The sequence below is a fragment of the Artemia sp. Qi Xiang Cuo genome, chromosome 6 (genome assembly GCF_049724085.1).
Source record: "Artemia sp. Qi Xiang Cuo chromosome 6, ASM4972408v1, whole genome shotgun sequence".
In the NCBI taxonomy this organism is placed as follows: Eukaryota; Metazoa; Arthropoda; class Branchiopoda; order Anostraca; family Artemiidae; genus Artemia; species Artemia sp. Qi Xiang Cuo.
Window position 1 is genome coordinate 2,827,696 of NC_142799.1, and position 26,662 is coordinate 2,854,357.

The following is a 26,662-nucleotide window of genomic DNA, read 5'->3' on the forward strand; positions in this document are numbered from 1 at the left end:
ACCAGTCTCCCAGCTCGTATGCACCTATTTTATATAATCTCGTCGGAATAAATTTTATCTACTTAAATCCAGTCAGACATAGTCCATCATTTGTTATGCTGTGGTGAAAGTCAGTGTCTCGAGCTGACTTTCGTCGATTTTAATCGACATCAGACGAGCTGACGTCTCGAGATTTCATTTAAGTTTATTTTTTTATTTATGTTTTATTTATTTAGTTGTTTCGCTGAAGACTGCTCTTAGACATTGATTTCATTTAGTTTCGTCTATTCACTTTCTTAAAAATTAATTTCTCGTTATATTACCTTTTATAATTTGTCTCCAGCCCTACTCTCAACTCCTATACAGCTATTTTATAGAACCCTATTGGAATCAATATTTATTTATTTAAATTCAGACAGACATAGTCCATCATTTGTTAATCTGTGGTAGAAGTTAGTTTCTCCGGTACCACTATCTCCCAACTTCTGTTCAGCTATTTCGTAAGATTAAAGGCCCATTTTCACTAGGACGGCATTTGAACTCCTGTTCACCTCTCGTCCTCGTTAAGACAACCATTCGTTCAACAAAAAGATGGAGTTCTTAATCCAGCTGATCGTTTATCAAATACATAAATACGCCTCAATAAGCATCCAAAGTCAAATAGATAATTAAAACCTGGTTTAATATAAAAAATTTATGTAAAGTTTAAAAATATTTTATTTGAAAATACCTATTGTATCCTCCCAAGTTTATACAAGGAAAAAGCCTTACAAGAAAAAAGAAGGATGACTAGGGTTTCTTATGCAGGCTGAGCTCCTAAATATCATAAGTAAGTCATTCCATTAAAAAAAGAGACCTTCTTGATTTTACTGTATATTAGCGAATTTTTTCCCCAACATCGCGGCTCAGGTTTTCTATCGCTCTCATCCACTCACTCTCTTTCTCTCTCCCTCCCTCCCTCTCTCTCTCTCCCCTCTCTCTCTCTTTTTGGCTCTCACTGTTTCCCTCTCTTTCTTTTGTCTTTATACTTACTTTTTTGCTGTGTTAGTGCTTTGAAACGAATTCCAAGCAGGTAATATCTGCGGTGAGTGATGTGAATACCACACATTTTTTTTTTAAACAACTAAGCCTAGCTTATGCCTCTAGAGCTATATGATTGCCCTAAAGCCCGTTATCAAAACTCGTATAATTTTTCGTAAATGAATTCTTCAAAAGCTGTAAATTGGTCTTTAGAGTTTTATTTCTATAAAAAGCCATTTTTGTGATTCTACTGGAATTCAGTTTAAAAGAGTTTCGCACTTTTTTCTAGGAATGGGGCTTTCTAAAATCATAACATCATATTTTTTATTTAAAGCTGTTGCACGTTCACACAGGTGTAACCTTCTAAAGTTCAGTGGGAAGGGGTCTAGTTAGTCTCAAATCCGTGTAAGGAAAGCGCTTTACTTCAAAGCAATAAGATATATGTAAATAATGCAAGGTAAACAGGTGAAAGAGAGGAATGTTTTTTGTTTTTTTTTTACTTGCGTGGTAACTGTTAGCTTGTTGAGGCCGTGTAAAAACTTTTGGAAGTCCTCCCTAGATTGTGTAATAAAACAGACTTGACTCATTATTCTATCTTTTAGGCTTGAGCAGTCATTTGTTCTTATTTCGAGTGAAATTCTTTGTCGCCGATCCTAGCAAACTGAAAGAAGATTATACCCGCTATCATTACTTCCTTCAGATCAGAAAGGATTTACTGGAAGGGCGACTGAAAGTTTCTCAAAGTGCTGCCTGCTTGCTTGCATCCTATACTTTACAATGTAAGTTGTTGTCTTAATGACCCCCCAACCTCCCCCAGATCTCACAGCTTAAATTTTTTTGTTTAATTGTATAAACCTATTTTCACTTAACTCGTATAAGTCACTTTTTATTCTCCCCTTTCCTCAGTAAGGTCGTTCCAGTTATGGCTCCGTAAAATGACAAATAAACTCTTAGGAAAAAGCGCGAAGAAAAAAGGTAGTATTACAATATAGGCTGACCTATTCATATTCAAAAGTAAATATTTAATATTTTGGACGTGTGTTCAATGCTCATCTTCATCAGTGGAAAAACTCATATTCACATGCAAGGGAAAAGCAAAAATTAAAAGAAAGAAGTAACTTTAGTTAAAACATAAGATAAAACCTCAACTGTGGCCAATCCAAATTATTTACAATTATTAAAAAAAAAGGTCAGAATAAAGTTATTAAGGTCAGGTAAAATTATTTAAAATAAAGGTCAGATTAATTTTATCTAATTCCTGGTTTCGTTTACTTTTTTTGGGGGGAGGGGCAACTGCCGTTCAAGGTCAACGGACATCTAAAATATGCCCCAAATGTCGTATAAAAAAAGATAGATGTCACTGTAGCTGCTAAACGGTTTAAAATTCTGATGCTATAGTTTTGAAGTTAGCGCTATATTATTTTACCTTGATTTTTTAATGATACCAATTTTAGTCCTTTTATTTTATTTTTTTTGTAGTTTTTTCTCAATAAAAGTATTTTACGTAGTCATGGCTGTAGTGGAGTTCGTTATGCTTGAATAGAAAGAAACAGGAAATTTTGTGAAAAAGTGACAACCAAAAACTTAAAATTGCTAGGGTTTAGCATATTTTTAACCGTTAAAACATATTCAAAGTAATTACGGTAGTATCTCATTAAGGAAAGCTTCTGAAAAAATGACAACAAGAAAAGGAATAAAAAATCACAGTTATTTTACTACCATATTTAAAGAAATTCAATTCGTATTTTAGGGTTTAGCATATGTTTAGTTGTTTAAAACCAATTCAAAGTAAATAAGGCAGTTTTTCATTAAGGACAGCTTCTAAAAAAGTGACAACAAGAAATGGAATAAAAAATCTGAGTTTTTTACTATCTTATTAAAATAGAGTCGATCAGTATTTTAGGGTTTAGAACATGTTTAATTGTTTAAAACAATTCAAAGTAAACACGGCAGTTTCTTGTTAAGGACAATTTCTGACAAAAGGTAACTAGAACCGGAATCGAAAAATAGATTTGTTGTACCATCTTATTAAAAATACAAAAACGCTTTTAGTATTACTTTGTTTCAATTGTAAATGCGTGCAGTATTGTATAAAAATTTATTTTGTGTTTATATGTTAGGTTTTAATGTTTTTTTTTTTTATAATCCAAAGCTTGATCCATGAAAGAGACAAGGGTGAAAATTGGAAGATCTGAAAACCTTTACCTTAAGCTAGATCTTAGATCTCCTCTTGCCGCCAGAGGTGCCACGCAGGGCATCCACGAAGAGCCGCCAGTAGTCCTGCATGTACGCCGCCGCCAAAACATCTTCCCATTGGGGTTGTATTGTTGTGTGAATTTCGGACAGGTCCCGTCTATATCTGCGACGCAATGTGTTTTGTGGTCCCCTCCTATGGTTTCCCTGAGGTTGCCAATCCAAAATCTGTCTTGGGATCCTATCGTCCTTTATACGGATCATGTGGCCAAGGTATCGCCACCTTCTTTGCCGAATGATGTCCGTAACCATCGGCTGGCCTGAGATAGATCGGGCTTTCTGGTGTGTCTCGTGATTTTTCCAGTCGATATTCACAATCCTCCGGAGGCAGTTGTTTTCGAATTCTAGAATCTTTTTCTCTTGTCAAATTCCAGCATTCACTGCTGTAGAGAAGTGCAGAAAGGACATTACTATTAAATAACCTCGTAGAATACTTTTTCAATCGCCATACTAGTTTTAGTCGGTTAGAAGTTCTACTGGTTTGCCCTATCCTCAGCTGCACTTCCTGCTCGCTTGACCCTGACTTTTCCACTGTGTTGCCGAGGTGCCGGAACTCTACGACCTGCATATCTACACTTTATGTTTAGGGGGGAATATGTTGCTGCCATGCTATCTGTCTTCTATGTGTTGATCTTGAGGCCAAGTCGGCCAGCATTTTGACGGATAGTATTGGGGAGAGCCTGGAGTTTGGTTTTGTTACTTTCCATCAAGGCAATATCGTCAGCAAAATACAGATAGGCTAGCTGTTTGTCTTCTCCAATTTGGATGCCGAACCCTGTACAATCAAGAAGTATGTAGTCGACAGACAGGACGAAGAGGAACCGAGAAAGAATAAAGCCCTATTTTAGGCCGGAAATGATACGGAAATATCTAGTATTTCCTTTTTGGGTCCGAACACAGCATTCTGTCTGTTCATATAATGCAAAAATTAGGGCCGCTATTTTATCAGGAATTCCATAGTATCGCAGGATTTTCCATAGTGAGTCTTGGGTGATGGAGTTAAAGGCTTTCTCCAAGTCCATGAAAATCAGGTACATTTTTTCTCGCCATTCATTGCACTCCTCAATCATCATCCGTAGTGTGTAGCTAAGATCCGTGCAAGAACGGTACAGCCGGAAACCGTGCTATTCGTCCCGTAGGTATTTATCGAGGACTGCCTGGATGCGCTGAAGAATAATTAGTGAGAAGAGTTTACCAGGAATAGATAGGAGACTGATACCCCTCCAGTTGTCACAATTTGTCGCGTCTCCTTTCTTGAAAAGTTTGATGACCGTACTTTTTCTCCAATCATTGGGTACTTTTTCAGACTTGAAGATACTAGCAAAAAGTTTAAGCCGCACATCCATACAGGTGTTGAGTAATATTTTGTCATGTCGCTGTTATTCTGTAAGCTCCTGCTGCTCTGTCATTCTTAAGCTTGCGGGCTGCCTGTCCAACTTCTACATCACAAGGTTCTTCTGTGTTAATTTGGAGGTTCAAATTGAAGGTTGCAAGGATATTTGGTGGATCCAGTGGGCGTGGTGTATTCAGAATCTTCTTGAAATGCAAGGCCCATGCTATGGGTATTTTTGCTGGATCTGAGACAATTTTGCCATTAGCGTCTTTAACTGGTCCGTTTACGATTTGGCATTCCCCCCACAATTTCATTGGTAATCTTGTATATGGATCTGGAGTCACCACGTTTCGCCGCTTCCTCCGCCCTGGCAACTTTTTTATCCAAAAGGTTGCGTTTATCCCCCCTTGCACTCCTTTTGATTTGTTTATCTAGGTTTGTTTGCATTTGGTTCTTTAAAACGGTGTCTCTGTTTTCTCCACCTTTTAGGAGTTGCAGCTTTAAGTTACGACGCAAAACAAATGCAAAACCAAAAAACTGTAATAACTACTATTGCTATCGGTGTCTAAGTTAAGCTGTTAACACATGTCTCCAACGCAAGTTGTAAACATATTAACATATGTCTTAGCTGGTATGTCTTTAACTCTAATTTATGTAAAATCAAAAACTCCATCAGAAAATGACTGGCAAGATCCGCTATAAAAAACAAACAAACAACAAAACAGTTGTATATTGTCAAAAACAAAAACGAGAAATAACGGAAAAAGACATAAATAATTTAAACAGTAGAAAAAGAATCTGAAGAACGGAACAACTGACACGAAAACAGACGTGTTCTTGAATGAACGCATACCCCTACATTAATGCCCACCATATAGGAAAAACAGCAAAAACAATATAACAATAGTGAATAGTTAATCAGTCCTAAAAGAAGTATACCTATAAAAAAAAAAGTGAATCCAAAGAGTAAAGAATGCTTATATTTTACACACGGTTTGTTTATACGTATGTTTATCACTTAGAATACTCTTTGTTTTTGGACAAAATCTTTGTCCAAAGACGAAAAGTATTCTTATTGTAAAATAAGTATAAAAAACCGCGTGTAAAATATACGTATAAATAAACCGTAAATAAAATAAAAAGTACAAAATAAAACAAATACATGACTAAATGTTATTTTACCCTACATAGGATTTGGCGCTTTATGGTGTAATAGTTTTTTTTTTAGGAATTCTCTCTGTACCAATGAAATCTATTATTCAGGTTCTCGCCAAAGATTATGTCAAACTGATGAGATAGGAAACTCAAGCTCGCCTCTGAAAAAACACTATTGTTATCTAGCATTGGTATCTGGCGCTACCTAATGTAACTCATAAGAGACGAAACAGACTCTTAAATCTTTTTGTTACTTTTGATATACAATGCCTCTAAGATAAAAGAACTACTTTGCCAAAATGACACAGCTCTGTGTATTTTTCAAACTAACCTGGGTTCTGCATACTAACCTAGCCTTAGCTATTTTATTATCAATAAGAAAAGTCTATAAACAAGAGAATGTGTTTACTTTTGGAAAATCTTAGTCTTTAGTTGAAACCCAAATCTTAATAAGTAAAAATTTAGTTTCTTTTTATACTTCTGATCGGTAATGTGGTAATACCAATGGTACTGATAATTTTACAATTTTACTAAGCCCATATTAAAGCACAAAAGTTTTCTCTATTTTAGTGATCTCAAATTATTGGTCAAAATCAGAATAAGAAACTATGAATTATCAATTAATTAAGGGGCCAGGAAGGATAATAACAATAGAACGCGTTGATTTCTCTTATTACTTGGCGTACATATTATAGCACGTGCAGATGTTACTCATCACTGATACTTGGAACATTACCTTGGTTCTCTATGCTATAAGTCAGGGGATCCTAAATTTTAGCCAGGTTCACGTCCTCTCGGTCATACAACTTGATTTTTCACTCCCTCTAAATTAGACCTCTATATCTTGTTAGGAACGTTATTGTACATGGGTACCATGGTAACTATGTAAAGATACTCTTCAAGTTTTCTAATACCACGTCAATAAATGTTTTCTGTGACTCCAAAAAGACTTTTTCCACCCTCAGGGGTGCGTGTACGTCTGGTTGGGAACTTCTGATATAAATGGTGAAAAAAAAAATACAATAAATATCATGATTTTACTTTTATTTATGTTAGTACAGAGTATAGCAACTGCCTTCTAGTATTATTATATTTGTTTTTGGCGCTATTACTAGCCCAGCTTTTGATTGCCTTTTGCCAATAATCAATGCAGTGATTTAATAGTTACGAGAAATCATCGTTTTTATTTGTCGATTGCTTATTTTATCGCTTCTAAGTTAGCTAGTGGATGAAAAAACATCTTTATGTGTTTGACTAACAGTTACCGAGAAATTGTTTGCCAGTCGTCAGTGTAAAGTGTCGCCAGTGGGACCCTGGGCCATTCGCCATATTGCTAGTGAAGTTGAAAAGACAAAAAAAAAAAAACTGACTGGCAACTCATAATTGGCAAAACAGGAAAACTCTAAACTGGTCGCAGATTTGACAAAAAGCGGGGTAACCGAACACCCTCTATTACTCAGACCCCATTTGGTGAAAAGCTCTAAAATAATTTCTAAGAGTGCCATTTTACTTCGTGTCCAAGGGATGAATTACTAGTTTGGTTGATTGATCCTTTCAAAAGTTAAACTGCAAAAACTATTTAGGTAGGTCAAAATTGGCACCTTGCATATTGTTATGCTAAGCTGTAAGTATAATACTACCTATATTTGCTGGTGTTCTTTTTCAGTCGCCTTTTTTCTAGTATTTTTCTAGTTCCCTTTTTTCTTTTTTGTAGCGATGAACAGTTTTATTTGCACTGTATCTACAAATGAATATGTAAAAGTTAATTAAAACTGGGAAATCCTTTTTATTATCATAATTCATAGTTTGTTTTCTATTTAAGAATTTCGATTTTTCTGTGTTTTAATGTTTGCTGTTTAAGTGCTTGATTTTTTTTTTCTTATTTAGCTGCTTTTGGAGATTATTGTGAAGAAGAACATGGAACTCATTATGTAGACGATTTTAAGTTCGTACCTGGCCAAACCCAAGAAATGGCTTTTAACGTTATTCAACTACACAAAATACACCGGTATGTATTTGCCTGACCAACCAAAATTCACTAAAAATTGACTGAGTAAATTAAACTATAATAGATTGAGCAGCTAAAGCTGTAGTTATTTATTCATGAGTTTACAATAGGTTAGACTGCTCCTGTTCGGTATTGACTAGTGTCTCAATAGACTAGGCTCTTCTGTTTTATATAAACTCTTTACTAATGTTTTTATCAATTGCATTGAGACTATCTAGATTCTTATGCAGAAAGGGATGGTATACTTCACTAGTTTTGCTTAGCTTTTTTGCTAATTTAAGCTAATATAAAGGAATAAAACCAATTGTCCTAGCCAAGTGGGCAGCACGGTAGGCTTAAAATCCTTTGTCTGTGAAGACAGGGGTTTCAGTTCTGGGGTCGCTGGTTATTTGGATTGGAACTGCGGTCAGTGGCGTGACTCTGTAAGCACAGCCAGGGCCGACTCGGCCATGAATGGGTGTCTGAACAGTTCTGGGGAATATAAATAGGAAGGGTGTGCGAAAGCACAGGATGGCTGGGCCCAACACCCCAGTGCAGTTGCTGGCTTAAGGGCTATGAAACGGACATCTGCACTGCCGGTAGAAAATGTAAAGTCTAAGCGCCGAAATCTTTACTTTTTTTAATGCATAAAAGTTTAAAGATTTTTTTTGTTTCAGTTTTGTAGGTTTCATATTAATTATTTGAAATCTAAATTATTTTTTTATGTTAGGAATTTATCATGTTTCAATTTAATTCCCAAGTGTTCAATCTGTTACTACCTACTTATTGCTATAGTCTGTAGTCATATTTTCAAAAGACCAAAATGCACTATTTGTTTTTCTAAGTAAAAAATGATTAATAGGGATTTTATAACTTGTAGTAGTAAGAGTAACGTGTAATGGTAAGGGTTTTATTAAAAGGTAATAAGACGAACGTAAAGATTACTGCTAGTGACAACCCATCAGAGTGTTCACTGATAGCACGAACCCACTTAGGACCACCACACTAACTTCCTTAACTCCAATTCGATCATTACACCACTCCTATGAAGTTTCTCCCTTCTTTAAATTTTTTCTTGTCACTTCTCTTCACCCCCTTTGAGGCTTGTTCCAAAATCCATGAAATGATTGAGCAAATAGAGCATGAGTCACACCCATTTTCTCGCAAAAAAATCCTCTGGTCTTTGTTTCCCCCACGGGGGGGGGGGGGCAATGTAGGAAGCAAAACATAGCATGAAAAAGAGTATACTAATTTAAAAGTAAAACAGAATAAAATGGATAGAACGGAAATTAACACTTTTTTTAGTTTTGAAAAGGTGGGGATTGTTGAAAATAAAACAGAACATGAAAAAGAGCGAGGTAGTTGAAATAGTAGAAATACGAACCGAATAAATAAAATAAAAGCAATTCTTTAAACGAAGTTTAAATTTTCCTAAAATCAACGTAGCAACAAAATATTTTTATTTTAATAAGAAACTTTTGTTCCTTTTTGTATTTCTAGAATGGTTACTTTATAAATAGTTACGCGAATAAGTTCATTTTTAGAAGTGAAGAAAAGTTACGTTTTAGCCTTACTTAAAAAAAAAAAAAAAATAAAAAAAAAAAAAAAAATCTGCAACATTTCACCCTCTTCTCAGGGTTGACTTTGAATAGAAAAGAATGTATGAAAGATTAGATTTTGGTCTAGTGAAATGAAATGCCATAATTTAGGTAAGGGTTGTATTTAAATACTTACTTAGACTTTGTTTGTCCCAGGCCAGTTGGCGCTTAAGGTGACAACGGTGCCTCTCCACGATAGATTAACTATTAGGAGCCCTAAGGGTCAAGGCTGTTCATGTTTGTGTATATTTTAGATTCCTTAAGATTTAATACAGAAAGATTTGGCAAACAGCGAGTGAGTCAGGTGATTTTATCCATTTATATTGAGATATTAGATGGAGTCCAGATCATCTAGAGCCAGCACCGAAGTTCTATATAGTTGAAAATTTTTAAAGTATGACCAATACCAGCCAATTATATAGCTTTGTTATTGGCCCTTAGCTGTATAGAAAAAAAAAAATAACGGAAACACATCCATAATTAAAATTTGAAAAGTTAATGGTAAAAACTTTCTGTCTGAATTAGTCAGAACTAGCCAGTCAGATCATTCCTAAAATTAAGTTTTGTGAACGATAGGATCTGATCATCAGACTTAGCCTAAACTGAGTTAGCTTAAACAATCATAAATAAAATCTTTAAACATGCTAAATTTACATGTTTTTCTATTATTTCAGTGGCCAAAGTCCAGCAACAGCCGAATTTAACTTCCTAGATCAAGCGAAGCGACTCGAGACTTATGGTATGGACATTCATGTAGCCAAGGTATGAATAAGGGACTGTTTCCCCTTATCCTGATCGTTACTAACAATTTTTCTTAGCTCTTGAAAACTTGCCGTACTAGTCGAATGGTTGGCGCCCTGGACGTGCAATCCTGTAACCGTAAGGGTAGGGGTTTGAGTCCTGATGTCAATGATAATCTGGTTTGCAAGGGGGGGTTAGCGGCGTGACTATGTAATCTTGGCCAGAGCTGACTCCGTTCTAAATAGGTGCATGGAGAAATTTGGAGAAAAACACGGGAAGGGTCGGAGGATTTGCGCCCATCCTTGCATAGCACTCCCGACCGAAGGCATATAATCGGGCGATCAGAGGGATCGGTAGTTTTCAAATTAAAAAGGTAATTTTGGTAAAGGCAAATTTCTTAATTTTGATAATAAAGTAAAACTGGTAATTTTATAAAATTTGAAACAACCTTTCAGACAAAGAAAAATATAAAAAGGAATGCAAAGTTGTAAAGCACGAAAGTTCTCCACATTCATTTTTTGAATAACATTTGACGTTTTACTTCTCTTCTATGAAACCGTTGCCATTTGATATTCAATAATTTTCGTTAAGCATATTTATTTTTATTCTCCAAGTTTTTGAAATTTCGCGCTCAAAATCTATCAACAATCTTCATCAACAACATTTTGGATTCTTAAACAGTTTCACCGAGCCGATAGCAACAATTTTTTTGTTTGCCTGCGGAAGCATGATTTTTTGTAAAATTGTTGTCAATAATTTTTTTGTAAGAACAGTGGAAACAGGCTTTAAATGTATCACCGACCTATTAAAAGGTTAAAGAAGTTTTTAAATGTAAAATATTGTAGAGTTCCTAACTAAGAGGTAAAGGAAAGATCTACCGTATAACCAAACAATTTAAAGTCAAAATGTGCACATTTTAAATGGAAAAGGTAGAACCTTTGTTTGGGAACTCCGAAAAAAAAACATATGGGAGAAAAGAAGTGTAAAAACAAGCCGAGGAACCACTTTGGGGCATGAAAATTAATTTTGTTACATTTTCATTCCTTTTTTTTACTGATTTATCCTTTTTGATTTAATGTATTTTTACTACTTTTATTTTCGTTACCCTTTTTAGTGTAGGTTTTGTTTTGTCTTCATTCTAGTATATAAAATTGTTCTGTGTGATTTTCTTCATTGTTCCTACTGTATGTGTCGCAAAATTTTGCACGGATTAAACAACACTTATTAAAAGAATCGATCTTTTTTTTTAAATATGCGACTGTATATCCTCAAGTCTTTATCATCAGCAAAATGTATGAGTAGTTTATAAGATTGGAAAGTGTTACCCAAATCGGAGAAGAAATCATCAACGCCATCTTGCATTTGGTGTTTCGTAGCGTTCTTTTAGTGTAATAATAATGCATAATTAGTGTATTGACAAACTCAATCTAGCGATAAGTGTCTGGTATGAGTTTCGGGGAAAAAACACAATTGTAAAGTCTAAAAAATGCCTGGAAACGCCAAGCCCTAGTTTGATTAAAAAAAAACAGTAACAATAAAGAAACTTATGAAACGAGGGTGATTTTCATCCAGTTGAAAAAAAGCTTAAGCGAAAAAACAAAGAAATTAACTTCAAAAAGATTGTTTTTGTGTGTGTGTGTTGAGCCGTGATGACGGCTTGACGAAGTTCCTTGTCGAAATATCTGCTTTATCTTTTCGCTTTTTTTTCTAACTGGCTAAAAATCGCCTCATTTTTGGTTTCTTAATTATTTGTTTTTGTTTATCAAACGTCATGTTAACCAGTTTGGTCTTAGAACGTATTTACGCCTGACCCTAGGTGGTGTTAGTTATTTTGTTTTTCGATAACCAGGGTCGGATTTACAGCTTTGGCGCTCCTAGGACCAAGCTTTTTTGCCGTTCCGTTTTTGCGAAATTTATTAGGGAAATCCCTGAAAATTTGGGGAAGTACTGAACAGTAAATGAGGAGCAAAAAGTGATGAAAGAGGTGATACCGAACTCTCAGCTGTCATCCTTGGGAGACACCTGACAGTTTATAGGTGGCCGCGAAACTACTTTGCTGCTTTAAAATCGCTTTTCTGTGAATAGGCTGCGCAGCGGCGGAGTGAGCCTAGCACTTTGACGATAAATCATATCAGTCCAGTTTTTATTAAAGAAAATTATCACTCGGTGATGATTTTTTGCGCCCCCCTCACATTTTGCGTCCCTAGGCCAAGGCCTAGTGAGTCTATTTTTAAATCCAGGCCTGTTGATACCAGTGACAATTTAACTTTTATAAGTTACCCACAGTCTTTGATCAGCAGTTGAGGTTGCGATGGTTATTAGTCCCCAACTACACTTGTGAGAAGCAGGAACCAGTGCCCTGGTTGTGCCTTCTAGAGATTTGGAACTGGTGCGAGCTTCTTAAGGGAGGGAACCCCTATTTTCTGGTCATCAGGATATCTAGCAGGGAGATATAGGGTCTTAGTTAAGCTTTAGATCTAATTAACCCTCTTGCAAAACCTATTTTTCTTTGTTATTGTATTTGTTAAAGTCATATATGAGCTTAAAACGAACTAAGGAGCAAAGTAAACATTTTTTGCTAAAAATTTGTGATTATGTATTTTCAAATTCTTTTCATCAGTACATCTAGCTATTAATTAATTAAAGTTTAAAATTTTTAACTAAACAGTTCCTAATTAAACTTTGTGAGAAACACCAGTCAGTGTCCTAGTTATACCTTTTTGAGACCCAGAGACTCGATCTGATCGTTGTGGAGACGGATCCCTATATTCTTGGTATCAGGACATTCTGTATTGGGCTACTGGATCTCAAACAAGCTTGACCTCCAATAATTCCTTCTACCAAACATGGTTGAACAAACGAAGGTTAAGTAAGTTAACTTGGAATCTCCTTCTTCACTATTCAAAATTATTTCAATGCCCAAATGAATAAAGCATTGTTCCAATAACATGCATTTAAACCTTTTATGCCTAATTTTTAATCTATTATCCTTTTTAAAGTTATTAATTATTCTGCCAGTGTCGTAAGATTTTTTTTTCATTCATTATGTTTAGCTTCCAATTTTGAAAAAAAACAAAAAAAAACAAACAAACGAGACTGTGGCCAGTGGAGAGAAAAGAAAACAACAAAAACAACGCGGATATTTCGCCTGTATACAAACAAGGCGTCTTCAGCACGAAAGACACACAAGAAGAACAAAAAAAAACAAAAAAAAACAAGATAAAACTAAAAACCAATAAAAACCACCACCAAAAAAAACAAAAACAAAAATGTACTATTGGCGCAAACTGATCCACGTAGGGAAAAGATGCTAATATAGAGTTACTTCAGTGATGACACCAGAGTAACATTCAGTTACTCTGGTATCCTCACTAAAGTAACTCTATATTAGCATCTTTTTCCTACGTGGATGAGCTTGCGCCAATTGTACATTTTTGTTTGTTTTTTTTTGTGGTGGTTTTATTGGTTTTTAGTTTTATCTTTTTTTTTTTTTTTTTTTTTTTTATTTTGTTCTTCTTGTGTGTCTTTCGTTCTGAAGACGCCTTGTTTGTACACAGGAGAAATATTCGCGTTGTTTTTGTTGTTTTCTTTTCTCTCCACTGGCCACAGTCTCGTTTGTTTGTTTTTTTTTAGATTTTTTCTCTTTGTTGGTTTTTGTCATGGCTGGCCAGTTCGGCTTAAGATCTTTCACATATATGTATATATATATATATATATATATATATATATATATATATATATATATATATATATATATATATATATATATATATATATATATATATATATATATATATATATATATATATATATATATATATATATATATATATATATATATATATATATAGATATATATATAGCCGAAAAAAGATAATATCTAGTCGAAAATAATATCTAGTAGAGTAAGTGTCTTAGCTGTGCATTTCTGTAATATATCAGACAATAAGCTATGCGAAAAATTTAGTTTAACTCCACTTTCTTGGACTACGAGGAAAGAAAGGTCAAGATGGCTAGGCCAAGTTTCACGGCTGAAAGATGACATATTGCCAAAGATTGTGCTTTTGGCCTTCCATCTGAGGCCAAACGTAAAGCAGTAGCGGGCATAGCTGTGATATCCTCAGGCCGCCTGGTGCTGTAGTGCGATAGTAGTGGTACTAATAGTAGAAGAATTATCACAAATGTTTACCATTTGTGATATTAGTTTTTTAGGTGTATTTTCTTTTCTTTACCATGGCGTGTAATAGAGAAAATATGAAATAATAGAAAACAAAGAAAACAAAATGACTTATTTTAAAGAAAATTCGTCAGTTTCAACAATAAAGAAATGATCCAAAAGAAAATATTCATAATTCTATTTTCCAAACAAACAAGAAATATTAACATAAATAAGAAATATAACATAAAGATAAACCTAAGCCAAAAAAGTTAAGATTACACTTTTTTATTATTTACTTGTCCCTTAATTATTTATCCTTTAATATCCATGAAAGTAGCTATTATTAATTATTCCAGTGTGCTTCATTTCACTTTTAATACCATAATCCTGCAAAGAATGAAAAGAAAGAGAAAGACGGGATTGTCTAAATCTAACAATAAAGAGATAGATAACACTGGGATTTTGGATTTAGGATCAAAAGGTCAGGAACCATTACTATGATGGTTTAAGTTTAGCATAAATAATTTCGAGCTGACTCTCGTTGCACCGTGTGGTTATGGGCCATGATACAAAGCTCCTGGTCGCTTTGTATTATGTCTAATAAATTTTATTAAGCTATTAGAGTGTGACATTTCCCCGTGATTTGAATTCTCTTGGTAGATATTGGAGCTTTTGGTCTTAACAAGAATCCCTCTAGAATTCTCTTTAGCACATATTTACATCCTGAAATTATTGGTCAATTTTTTCCGCAATTAAAATTGTGAAATATGAAATTATATGTCCTACGTTTTCCATGCGAACAATATTCTATACGAATTTCTCTTGAAATGTAAATATGAAATTAAATCGTTTTGGTAGGGGGTTTCCTAACCCTCCATAATTAAAGCACCGTTATAAGCTTAGTCCAAAAATATTCCCGGGTCTGAAGGGAGGTGAGAGATAAATTTCAACCTAAATTTCTTATCTGCTGCTATTAAAATTATCTTAAAAGAAGGTATTATTCTTTTTTAGAGTATACAAAAATGCAAAAAGAGGAAACAAAAAGAAAATATACTAAAAAATAAAAACAAAAGCAACAACTTTTTAGATAGTATGCAAAATAGTACGAAAAGAGGAAACCGAAAGATAACATACTCAAAGATTACAACAGAAACAACAACTTTTTTGAAAATAGCAACAAGGACGACAACTTCTGAAAGGAGAAAAAAAAGGGAAACAAGAGGGAAAATTAAACAAGCAAACTTGCCCACTCGTGCTTTAGAATTGCTGGTTTTGTTTTTTACCGGCTAATAAGTGTCTCAACAGCTAGTTTTGCGTCCGCTAGGTTGCAGCGCTGAATCAAGAAACTATTTTTTGTCCAAAGTTGCAATTTTAGTAGGTACTTTGCAAAACGGAAAAATAAAGAGCGGATTTTAGACTTTTCACGGTTTGCTAATAATTTCCAGAAAGGGGTCACATATATTATATGTGGCAGAGCGGTAGCGTTGTAAATACTTGCCAGTATTGGACGGTTAAATCTCAGAGTGGATTTAACGATCAAAGCATAGGAGCTGGAAATTCGCCGTTCAAGATGTGAGATCAGGAGGGGACGGGTATGCTGTAATGATGTACCTATTGGCAGCCCCAGATATACTATTTTATTAACTGGTTTTACTGAGCAATCACCTAGTGTCATATTAGTAGGAGGGTCATTCTTCCAATTGTAAAGCAAGACTTCCGGCTTTTGGGAGTTAAATCTCAGACCGAATTTCTCGTAATTGGACTGCAGACATGAGAATATTTCTGAAAGGCGGTTAAGCGTCCGGCTGAGATTCAGCGTGTCATCAGCATAGCATACTGGAGAGATGTCATTGGACCTGAGAATGCATGATAAAGGACAGCTGTCTTGAAGCTCTATAATGTAATTGTTGAAGAAATTGGGGCATGAAACGGCCTCCTGACGGGCCCCTTTGCAGAATGGTATCAAGGCTGACCTTGGAGTTGGCGGAAGGCCGTTATCGAGAAGGAGCTTGAGTCGCACGCGAAGGCGAGAGTAAAGATCACGGAGAGCCCGGATGATATTTGAGTTCACTCCTCTTTTAGCTGAGTTTAGCAACATAAGCCCATGAATCAATGAATCAAACGCTCTCTGCAGGTCTAAGCCCCCTATCGCTAGGCTATCTCCTGATTTGTGTGCATCCAGGAGTGCATATGCAACGACATGGAAAGCTTCAGCACAAACAATACCGCGTTGGAAGCCAATTTGTCTTGGTGGACTGCAGCACAGTTTTTCAAGCTCGTCTACGAATAAAAGTTCAAATAACTTGCGAAGAGAAGTAGCAATCGGTATAGGACGGAAAGAGGAGCATTGCATTGTAACTTTTCCTTTTTCAGGAACTGGCGTAAGATCTCCAGTTGAGAAAGTGGTTGGGACAATACCCTGAATGAGGATAATCTGCATCAGGAGAGTTACATGACTAATGAGAGCGGGCCCACCACTTTTTAGATGGAGTGCGCTGATCCTGTCAATCCCGAAAGATTGTTTAGGTTTTAGGTGAGAGATGGCCTTGCATACAGCTCCCTCTGTTACAACATAATCACCCTGAGGACAACTATCTAAGAAGTCGTCCAACTCAGCTTCGTATTTTTCGTTGAGGGCTGGGTCAGGAGGCAAAAATTCTGACCCGTAGTACGCGTACCATTCAGAATCAGGGATAGCCGATGCGGACAAAGATTCATCGCTTTTAGAGGACAGGAAACGCCAAAGGAGAGAAGGATTAATTTTGGCCCGTGTAGATTCGATATCAATCATCTTTTTTCTGTGAGCTTTTAGCTCCTTCGTGAATTTTCTTTTTTTGAGCAGGCGGATTGAATTGACTACCCGCGAACGGGGTCATCCACAAGAAACCCAAGGTTGAAGCCAAAATTTAGACTTAGAATGTATATCCACTAACTCTGGATTTTCAGACCAGCTTTAAAGGGTATGTTGATGGGTTTTGCTTACAGAGACGTTAGCTTTTTCAGCACAGCCAAAAACGGGGCCATCTTTTGCGCTATATATGAGAACTAACAGATGTGCTTTCTTCTTTAAAACTGCTCTTAATCTAGAGAGAAGATGGAAAGGGACACGGATCTTACGAAGGACTCTGGCGGCTTCTTCTTGAAATAAGACAGGGTTAATTTTACGCCAATCACGGCAAGACCTAGGAGGTGTTTTCGAAGTTGTTTGCGTTTGTGTATCTGAGCTATGGCAAGGAATCTCGGCTTAGAACTGTATTGGTAAGTGATCAGATAGCTGAAACTCAAGCACAACCTTGACAGACGAAATCCTGAGATTTGCAGACGCAACGATGTGATCGAGATCTGATGTAGACATTGAGGTGTGTACGTGTGTAAAATTTAAATCTTTGCACTTGAGATCAAACTGGTCTTCAAAAATACTACGCAACAACATAGAACGTAAAGACCTAGATAAGAGCGGTTCATTCAAATCGCAATTGAAGTCACCAACCAATATGCATTGAAGGCTTAAGGATCTAATACGGTTAATACACTGGCCGAATTTATCGCTAGAATAAGTAAAAGCACGCTCCGAATGCTCATCATGGTAATTTGTATGCAAATATACATTAATAAAAACACAGCCCTCAACACGAATCGCCAGAAAATTATCATTGACTTCAAATACACTAGATCTTAGAGTCGAACGAACGAAAGTGGCAATACCACCGGAGGGTCGCCCTTTTCCACTTAGCTGCTTCGCTGAAACTGAATAAACCAATACTGAACTATTAAAAACTGAGAATACTTTTACTGCGGCTTGTGACGAAATGTTCTTGTAAACAGACAATTTCATTTTGCTCAAATACAACATCTAAGATCGTAATTTTGTTCGCAAACGAGCCATGAACACTCCGCGATAAACATTTAACTGTAGCAGCTTCAGATGTCATTTCTTTTGTGGATAACTGTTTGAGGAACATTTTACACTGTAAACGTGTGACTGCCTATTCTGCATTCAACGCAAAATATCTGCTGTCTGCATGGCTATCTTGCGTAGAACTATGTTCATATGAGGCACATCTAGAGCATAAAGGTTCAGCTATACACAGGGAAGCAAGGTGACTAATTTTGTGGGAGTTTTAGTATCGTCTTGACAAGAACTTAGATGAATCAGCAGGTAGACACTCGTAGGCGCTAATTACCAAAGTACTAAGAAATGGTTGGAGCTTGCTGATATTGTCAAAATACAATTTGTAAAAAGTGGATTGTCCGCATTATTCTGTCTTCGCTCTATTTGAGATCAGACTTTTTAGTCCTTCACAGTTTATATTTTCAGCGAAATCTCGTATTAGAGGTATGTGCAGGGGTTCTTGAACAGCTATTCTGAGGTCAGGCTCGTAAAATTCCGCTGTATCAACGATCTTTATTGCTGCAGCTTTTAACCTGACCCCAAACTTCCATTCATTTGCAACCATATGAAGCTTGCTAATATCATTTTCATTTTCACAGAAACTGTCTACGAAAGATTTCCGGTCATTTGGGCCATTGAGCTCCTCTAGGGGATTTTTCACGACAACAGAATAGGTAGAATCTTTGGGGTTCGACGTTTCAGGTGCACTACGACTGCTTGTGAAAATACTGACAGCTGAAGCGGACTGCGTTGCTAAAAAACTATCAAGTTTCCGAGATAGTTAATTTACTTTGGCAGTAACTGTTGCATTCACCACATCTCCGATAACCGGAACCGAGCAGGGGTTAAAGATGACAACTTTTGGCATGCTCACATTATTTTTCGCAGCTGCAGCTAGAAGTTTGCACGTATCAATGATATTGTCTTCATCTTTAGAGTAGGTCACAAGATGATTCGTAATATTCACCTCAGTAGGCCCTATAAAGGTTTCGCTTTGCCTTTATAACATTTTCGTGTGCATAGACAACGACACTAGCTTTTACTATACAGACCAATTTTATTCCATCAGTAAGGACTGTCGTAACACAATTCAGTAACGGATTCAAAATGAATTTATTACTTTCAGCCATCCTTGTTACAAGCGTAATCAAATCTCAATGTAAAGTCACAAAACAAAGACTTACCCGCAAGGGGGCTTTTTAAGTCCCCCACTTTCCAATAAACGCCTTCTAAATATCCAAATGAAATAATCCAATCCAAATGAAATAGTACAAATAGTTCAATCACACAGCCTAACAGTCAATATAACCAAAAATCGGTTTTTTTTAACCTCTCAAATCCTCTCAGAAAATAAGAGGTGTTAACTGCATGAATGCTTGAGCTTGACTTATACCTACACGTAGAATGCTTGACCTTTATTATACCTACACGTAGGTATGATAGGGGGGGGGGGATAAAGCTTGCAAAAAGTGCGTTTGCTGTCTAAAAATATAAAAGAAATATTCTTCTTTGGGTTACTCTTTCCGGCCAGTCCCAGCTAATATCGCCCACCTCCTTATATGTACAGTATTTGCATTTAGAATTTTTTGATTGGGCTGTTTTTGTCACAGTCACGCATGCATGAGTGTCTTATTATGACAAAAACTGATGCTGATCGGCATAACCGTTTTTTATGGCGTTTGAAAATAAAATCGTTATTTATATATGCAGGATTTTTTTCTCGTGGCGGGGGTGGGCAATAACTAAAAAATCATTTTGTGTTTGGGAAGGGGTAATAATAAAAAGAATGGTAATTCGAGTAAAAAGTGCTCCAGAAATTCAAGAAAATATGCGATTTCGAGGGAGGGACCTGAACCCCCTTCCCCCCTGGATACGACCGTGTCATAGCAATTGTCCCTTAAATAGGGTTTGATTTCGAGGATCCAAAACATGGTAAAGGCGGCAAGTACTTTCTAAAAAACTAAAGCTAGTCATGCAGTTTAAATACATGTTGAGAACAAGCGCTAGAGAGCTCGTAGAGAGCTGTAGAGAGCATCGTAGAGAGCTGTTTCATAGTCCATTTTAAGATTTTCAGGTATGGAGAAGTACATTAAATTGCATAAAAGAGCAAAGAACTGGTAATTGCAAAAATACTTGTATATATTTTTACAATGAATTACAACAATTTTAAAACCTTAAAGAACAAAACTAAAAGTTTGAAGCTTAGTAGAAATCGTTATTAGAAATTGAACTTGCAGTAGTAATCAATATTTCTGAATAGATTCAGCATGAAAAGATATTAAATTGCGTAAAGAGCCAAATATTGGTTATTACAAAAATATTTTTTTATATTTTAACAAGGGATTACAACAATTTAAAAACTTTAAAAAATAAAACAAAACTTTGAAGCTTAGTAGATATCGTTGTTAGAAATCGGAAATGCTTTAATAATCAAATATCTTAAAAAGACTGCAGCATGAAAAGACAATAAATTGCCTGCGGTTAGAGGACAAGTGACAATCAGAATCCATATAAAGAATCTATATATATATATATATATATATATATATATATATATATATATATATACATATATATACATATATATACATATACATACATATATATATATATATATATATATATATATATATATATATATATATATATATATATATATATATATATATATATATATATATATATATATATATATATATATATATATATATATATATATAGACAAAATACGTTTCATTTTTTCCTTTGTATCAAAATAGCCATTCTGGGTCGTCCTCTTTTTGTTGTTACAAAGGGGCGTCGTTTGGGGGTGGCAAGGGGAGGGGGGGGGCAGTTGCCCTCCCAAAAATGTGGAGAAAAAATATTATACATCCCATGCCCTTTGATTATCCAGATATGGACCCTCCCCCTCCCAATAAAAATGCTGGAGATTCACCCCTGTTGTTATTCGCCTATGAGAAACCACTAGACCAGTTAAGACGGTGCTTAAGGTGTACAAATGATAGTTACAGATCAGGTATAGGTAAAACAGATTTTAAAATACGAACCGTCGTATATAAATAAAAAGAAATATATAAATATTTTACATACATATGATGTGAAATATGCGTATATGAAATTTAAATGTGCAGTTCAAACTACCTCGATGTAAATAAACGGGAATAAGATTTAAGTAGGCGTTTTTTGGAATTTTCCTCTATACAAGAACAACATATCATTTAAAGGAAGGAGCCAAGGAAATATATATTTATATTTTTTCGATAACAGAAATTGCAACGGAGGAGATAAATATTGAGATTGAACAATGGAAGACGTATAAAATCTTGCACATATATAACAGCTATTAAAATTATTGAAGCAATCTATGAATGTCTCCTATTGCAGCATTTTTTTTTCAGTCTGAAGCAAGCATAATACTGTTGCATTTTGCTGCAATTTCTCCATTAGTCTCCTTTAAGCTTAATCTCCTCCTTCTTCAAAATTTTAATAACCATTTTTAAGATCTTGGAATGTTTGCAGGACTCTTCTGGACGTGACCTTCAGATAGGTGTTTTGTCTACAGGAATTATTGTCTTTCAAGACATGAAGAAGATAAATACTTTTTCGTGGACTAAAATTGTTAAGATCTCATTTAAAAGGAAACAATTCTTTCTCCAACTCCGAAGAGAATTGGTAAGTTTTTTTCTATTTTATGTTTAATGACACGATTTATTTGCGAGAAAAAAACTATTAATCTAGTCTTTGAAATCATTTCTGTACGCGAATAATCTGTGGCACGATGGTGCGATTTTTCTCTTAGTTATCCAAATAAAGATCGCAAAAAGAATGGAAAATGTTGCTGTTTTTGCATCTTTTCGTCTATTTTCAACGCGTTTTTCATTGTTAAAAAATAGAAAGTAAGTTTCAAAAATATAATTAGACATATGAACAGAACTAAATCTCAGCTATCAAATATAGGCTAGCAAAATTGTCATCTTGCGTTAACACATGAAAATAGTAGGACTGCAAAATAAATAATGTGTCTAAACCTTGCACAGGGAACATAAACCTTAAGTTGTGGGTCACAGACGGTTTTATGGGGGGATAGAGGGGGCACTTGCTTGGGCGCAGATACTTTAGGGGCCCAAAATTTCAAATAAATAACCTAAGGGTTATAATCATTTTCTTCTTCTTTTTTTCTTTAAATAAAGTAGAGGGCCCAGTTACTAAATGAAAATAATTAATAAATTATTAATCAATTAATAAGATAAATTGAAAATAAAAAACAATTAAGCTATCATGATTAAAATAATTAGATCAAATAATTAATAATAATTAAATAACTTAAATAATAAAAAAACAAAGAGAGAAAACTCAATGAAGAAACAAAAAAACGAGAGTACAGCCAGTAGAAAAAAGATAAAAAAAAAAACGACGCGGATATTTCGCCTGTATAAAACGAGGCGTCTTCACGCAGAAAAAAAGAAGATAAAAAACTAAAATAACCTAAAAACACATAAAACCACCACCAATATTAATAAACTACAATTGTCGCAACAAATCCACATAGGTCACTGTCACTAATAGAGTTAATTTCTTCAATGAGAACACCAGAGCAACTGGATAAAATTATATAAAATGGAAATTAAGTTAATTTTTTCTATTGCGAAATAATCCTGTCGTTTGCTATCATTGGTGCAATTCTCTTTTGTCTTGTATTTAATCTCATGCCTGGGTGATTTTGTAAAAACTTAATACCCTCGTTAACTACTGGTTCATTTTTTAGAAGAATGTTATAAATTGGATCAATATTTAAATTTCCTGATTCCCTATTTGTTGAAATATTAGCTAACATATGCTTTTTTTTTTATTTCAATAGCCTCCCTTGCCCATTGAGTAATACCTCTATCATTAGAAATGGCCGTGGCATCATTGAATAATACATGACGGATCAGGGTTGAAGAAAATGTGTTCTGTCAAAGCCGAAACAAAGGTTTCAGAAGGTTTGCTCAATTATAGAGCTTTTTCTATTGAGTTGTGACACTCAATAAATCTTTCAACAGATTCTTGGTGAGATCTGCCAGTGTAAGATTTCCCACAAGAACAAGGAATACTAGAAACCCCACTAACCAAATATCCTCGAGTCAAATCCTTTCCAGAATTAAGGAAATTGCTTAAAGGTCTCATTGACTGGAAACATGTATCAATGTTACATTTCTGTAAAATTCGTTTTAGTTGTTCGCCCGAATCCGGCACATATGGTAAAGAGGTAAAAATCAAATTGATTCAATTCTGAAGACTGTGAAGCTGCAGTTATTTAATATTATGTTTAATACGTCTATTTTCTATTATTTTATCTATGAGTTTAACTGCGTAACCATTACAAAATAAAATTTCCCTTAGATACAATAATTTGAATCCATAAATTCTCGAGAAAAAATTCTAAATCCCTATCCACTAGAGAAATTACAACCCTTCTTCGCCGAAACAGGGTGGCACGAATGAAAATTTAAATATCTATAGCTGTGCTTAGGCTTTCTGTAAATTGAGAAAGCAAATGGAAATCTCGTTTGATTAATAAAATATCAAGAAAGGGTAACTTGTTATCTTCTTCAAATTCAACCGTAAATTTTATATTTTTATCAAAACTGTTTAAATGTTTACGGAAAATATCTAAGGGTGAATTCAAAACCATGTTTCCAAATACAAACTATGTCATCCATGAATCTGCTCCAGAAACAAGGGGAAAGCCAAAAACTGCGCATAGTGGACGTTTCAATAAAATATATGTAAAGGTTTGGCAACAGATGACTAAGTGTCACTTCTATAGGCATACCAAACACCTGCCTCTAAAAATCTCCTCGGAAACCAAAATATAAAGAATGTTCATTTACCAGAGTAACTAATTTCATAATAATCTTAACATCCAAACTTGCCAAGGTTACATTTTGTACCACATCAAAATGTTTATGTGATTTATTCCTTAATATATCTTCGCACCTTTTTACTTTACAATTAGGATACATTGAAACAACAAAACTACAGAAAATTGAATTCCCCTCCAAAGTAAATCTTTTTAATTTATTTGTGAGATCAGTGGATTTTTCTTAAGTATGGTTTTGTGTTTCTAAATGAGGACGAAGTGCCACAGATAACCACTTTTCTAATTTGGAAACAGGTGATGGAAAAGTTTATACAATGGGACGGAGGGGGGGGGGATCTGGTTTTATGAATTTTTAGGTAAACCATAGATTCTGGGTGCGAAAAAGCCTCTTGGGCAAAATTGTTGTAAAATTTTGGAGTTAGGTGTAAATTATTTTACACCTAACTCCAGTGCCTCCAATTTCTTTCTTGTTGACTTTACATATTGGTCCGTAGGAGCAAAATCGAGTTTTTTTTTATAAATGGAGGCATCAGAAATCATAGCTTTCATTTGCCGTTCGTAATCACAACTGTCTATGATTACAATAGTGTTGCCTTTTTTCCGTCTAGTGATAATTAGGTCTTTATCCTTTGTTAACTGGGAAATTATTTTAATGTCATTTTTTGTGTTGTCGTTTTCAATTTTGCTCTTATTAAAGGTGTTGAGTTTCTTGACAATCTTGGCTCTAATTTCCGGAGGAGCCTCAACCTTATCAATAGAAGCCGTAATAACTGCTTCTACCTTAGAAATTATTTTGAATAGGAAGTCGATGTTGGAAAAGAGAACTTCTAACCTTTGGACAAAATTGCCTCCTGTTGACTACTAAGAGGTTTAGAAGAGAAATTCTTAATTGGAGGACCTAGACAAAAACGAGAATAATGATAGAGGTTTTACTCAATGGGCGAGGGAGGCTGAAAAATGAACCAGCTGTAACGAGGGTATTAAGATTTTACAAAACCCCCTAGGGATGAGATTAAATACAATACCAAGAAGAATTGTGTCAATAATAGCAAACAACAGGATTATTTCGCAATAGAATAATTAACTTCATTTCCATTTTATATAATTTTTGTCCAGTTGCTTTGGTGTTTTCATTGAAGTAACTGTATTAGTGACAGTGATCTATGTGGATCTGTTGCGATAATTATAGTTTATTAATATTGGTGGTGGTTTTTATGGGTTTTTAGTTTATTTTTAGTTTATTTTCTTTTTGTCTTTTCGTTACTGGCCGTAGTCTTGTTTTGTCTGTTTTCTGCATTGAGTTTTCTTTCTTTGTTTCTTTGTCATGGCTTGCCAGTTCGGCTTAAGATCTTTCATTCGTTAAATAATGAATAAAAAATAAATGATTAATTTATTAATAAACTGAAAATAATTTTGTCAATAAATGAAAATTTTGTTAAAATTTGGCCTGAAAATGTTGCGGGAGACAGGGGGGAGGGGGCTAAACCTTTCACAGAGAACATAACCCTTAAGTTGTGAGTATGAGCAAACTTCCTGTAACCTTGGAAGACCTTTTTGGGTTTTCCCAAAGCACATAAACTAGATTTTGACTTACGGCTCCAACCAACGGAGTTGCTCATTTGAATTTAATATTGAGTCATTGATAGATTTGGCCTCCTCACTCTTACCTTTTTACTGGTGTGAGATATTCCACAATATTAATTTTAAGCTGGACGATATAGTAACGAAAGGAGAATCCAACAGGATCCCTACATTATCTAAATTACTCCTAATAGTAAAATGTTACTTTGAAAACAAATTTAAGGGAATTTATCAAAATATCATGAAACCTCTAAAAAATAGTGTTGAATCGAAACAATGAGTACACCATTGGAATCGCCTTGGTCAAAAACCCTATACAGGGTTTTTGTTTACAAAAACCCAAAAACCTACAGTCTCCTTGCTTGAACAACACTTTTTTGCACGAGTAGTACTGATATGTCCTCTTTTCGTTTTTTCCCCATTACTGCTAGTTGGGCACTGGGACACCATAGAGAGCAGTTTAATGGCTCATTTTGAAGGACATTACTATATTAGTGCCTTTTGCAAATACTAAAACATAATATTCAAAATTAAATCAATGTTGTATATTGATTCTCTAGATATACCTCGGATATCTTAGGAAATCATATATTTTCATGACCCTTAAGCAACTACTGCAACAGACATACCAGTGTACAAATTAGATTTAGGATTACACTGCAAAAATCGTTTGATTTTTTGGTAATTGATGATTTGAAAATGTCCGAAAAGCCGAACTTTCCAATTGTGAGTATAACTTATAACTGTAAAATAAAATTATATGTATCACATATAATATATACACATAATTATGTTATATCTACTACATATGATTACATATTATATGCGCAATTGTGTACATATATATAATTGTGTGTGAAGTGTAGTTATAGTTATAAATTTGATCACGGTAAAAATGTCTTGTCCTGGAAATCGCGTCTTGTGACTTGATGCTTTGCGTTAGATAAATTAGGTTGACACTTGACACGATATTTCATAATAATGCATGCGATATTAACCTAAAATTCACCAACTGTTGCAATCCATTTTGAAAATTGTGCAATAAATAAGTCTCCCTTTTAATTACTGTCCGAAATAACTCACATTAAATAGTCAGATGTG

General features: G+C 34.8%; 1 protein-coding gene across 1 annotated transcript in view; it reads left to right on the forward strand.

Annotated features, from left to right (window-relative positions):
• The window catches only part of Ptpmeg (protein tyrosine phosphatase Meg), a 299,589-nt gene that overhangs the window by 61,173 nt on the left and 211,754 nt on the right, over positions 1 to 26,662 (forward strand). Inside the window, exons 5-8 of the mRNA XM_089090461.1 lie at positions 1,602 to 1,778; positions 7,628 to 7,748; positions 10,000 to 10,087; positions 21,637 to 21,789. Coding sequence (XP_088946587.1) covers positions 1,602 to 1,778; positions 7,628 to 7,748; positions 10,000 to 10,087; positions 21,637 to 21,789 — 539 coding nt within the window. The remainder of the gene's footprint in view (positions 1 to 1,601; positions 1,779 to 7,627; positions 7,749 to 9,999; positions 10,088 to 21,636; positions 21,790 to 26,662) is intronic.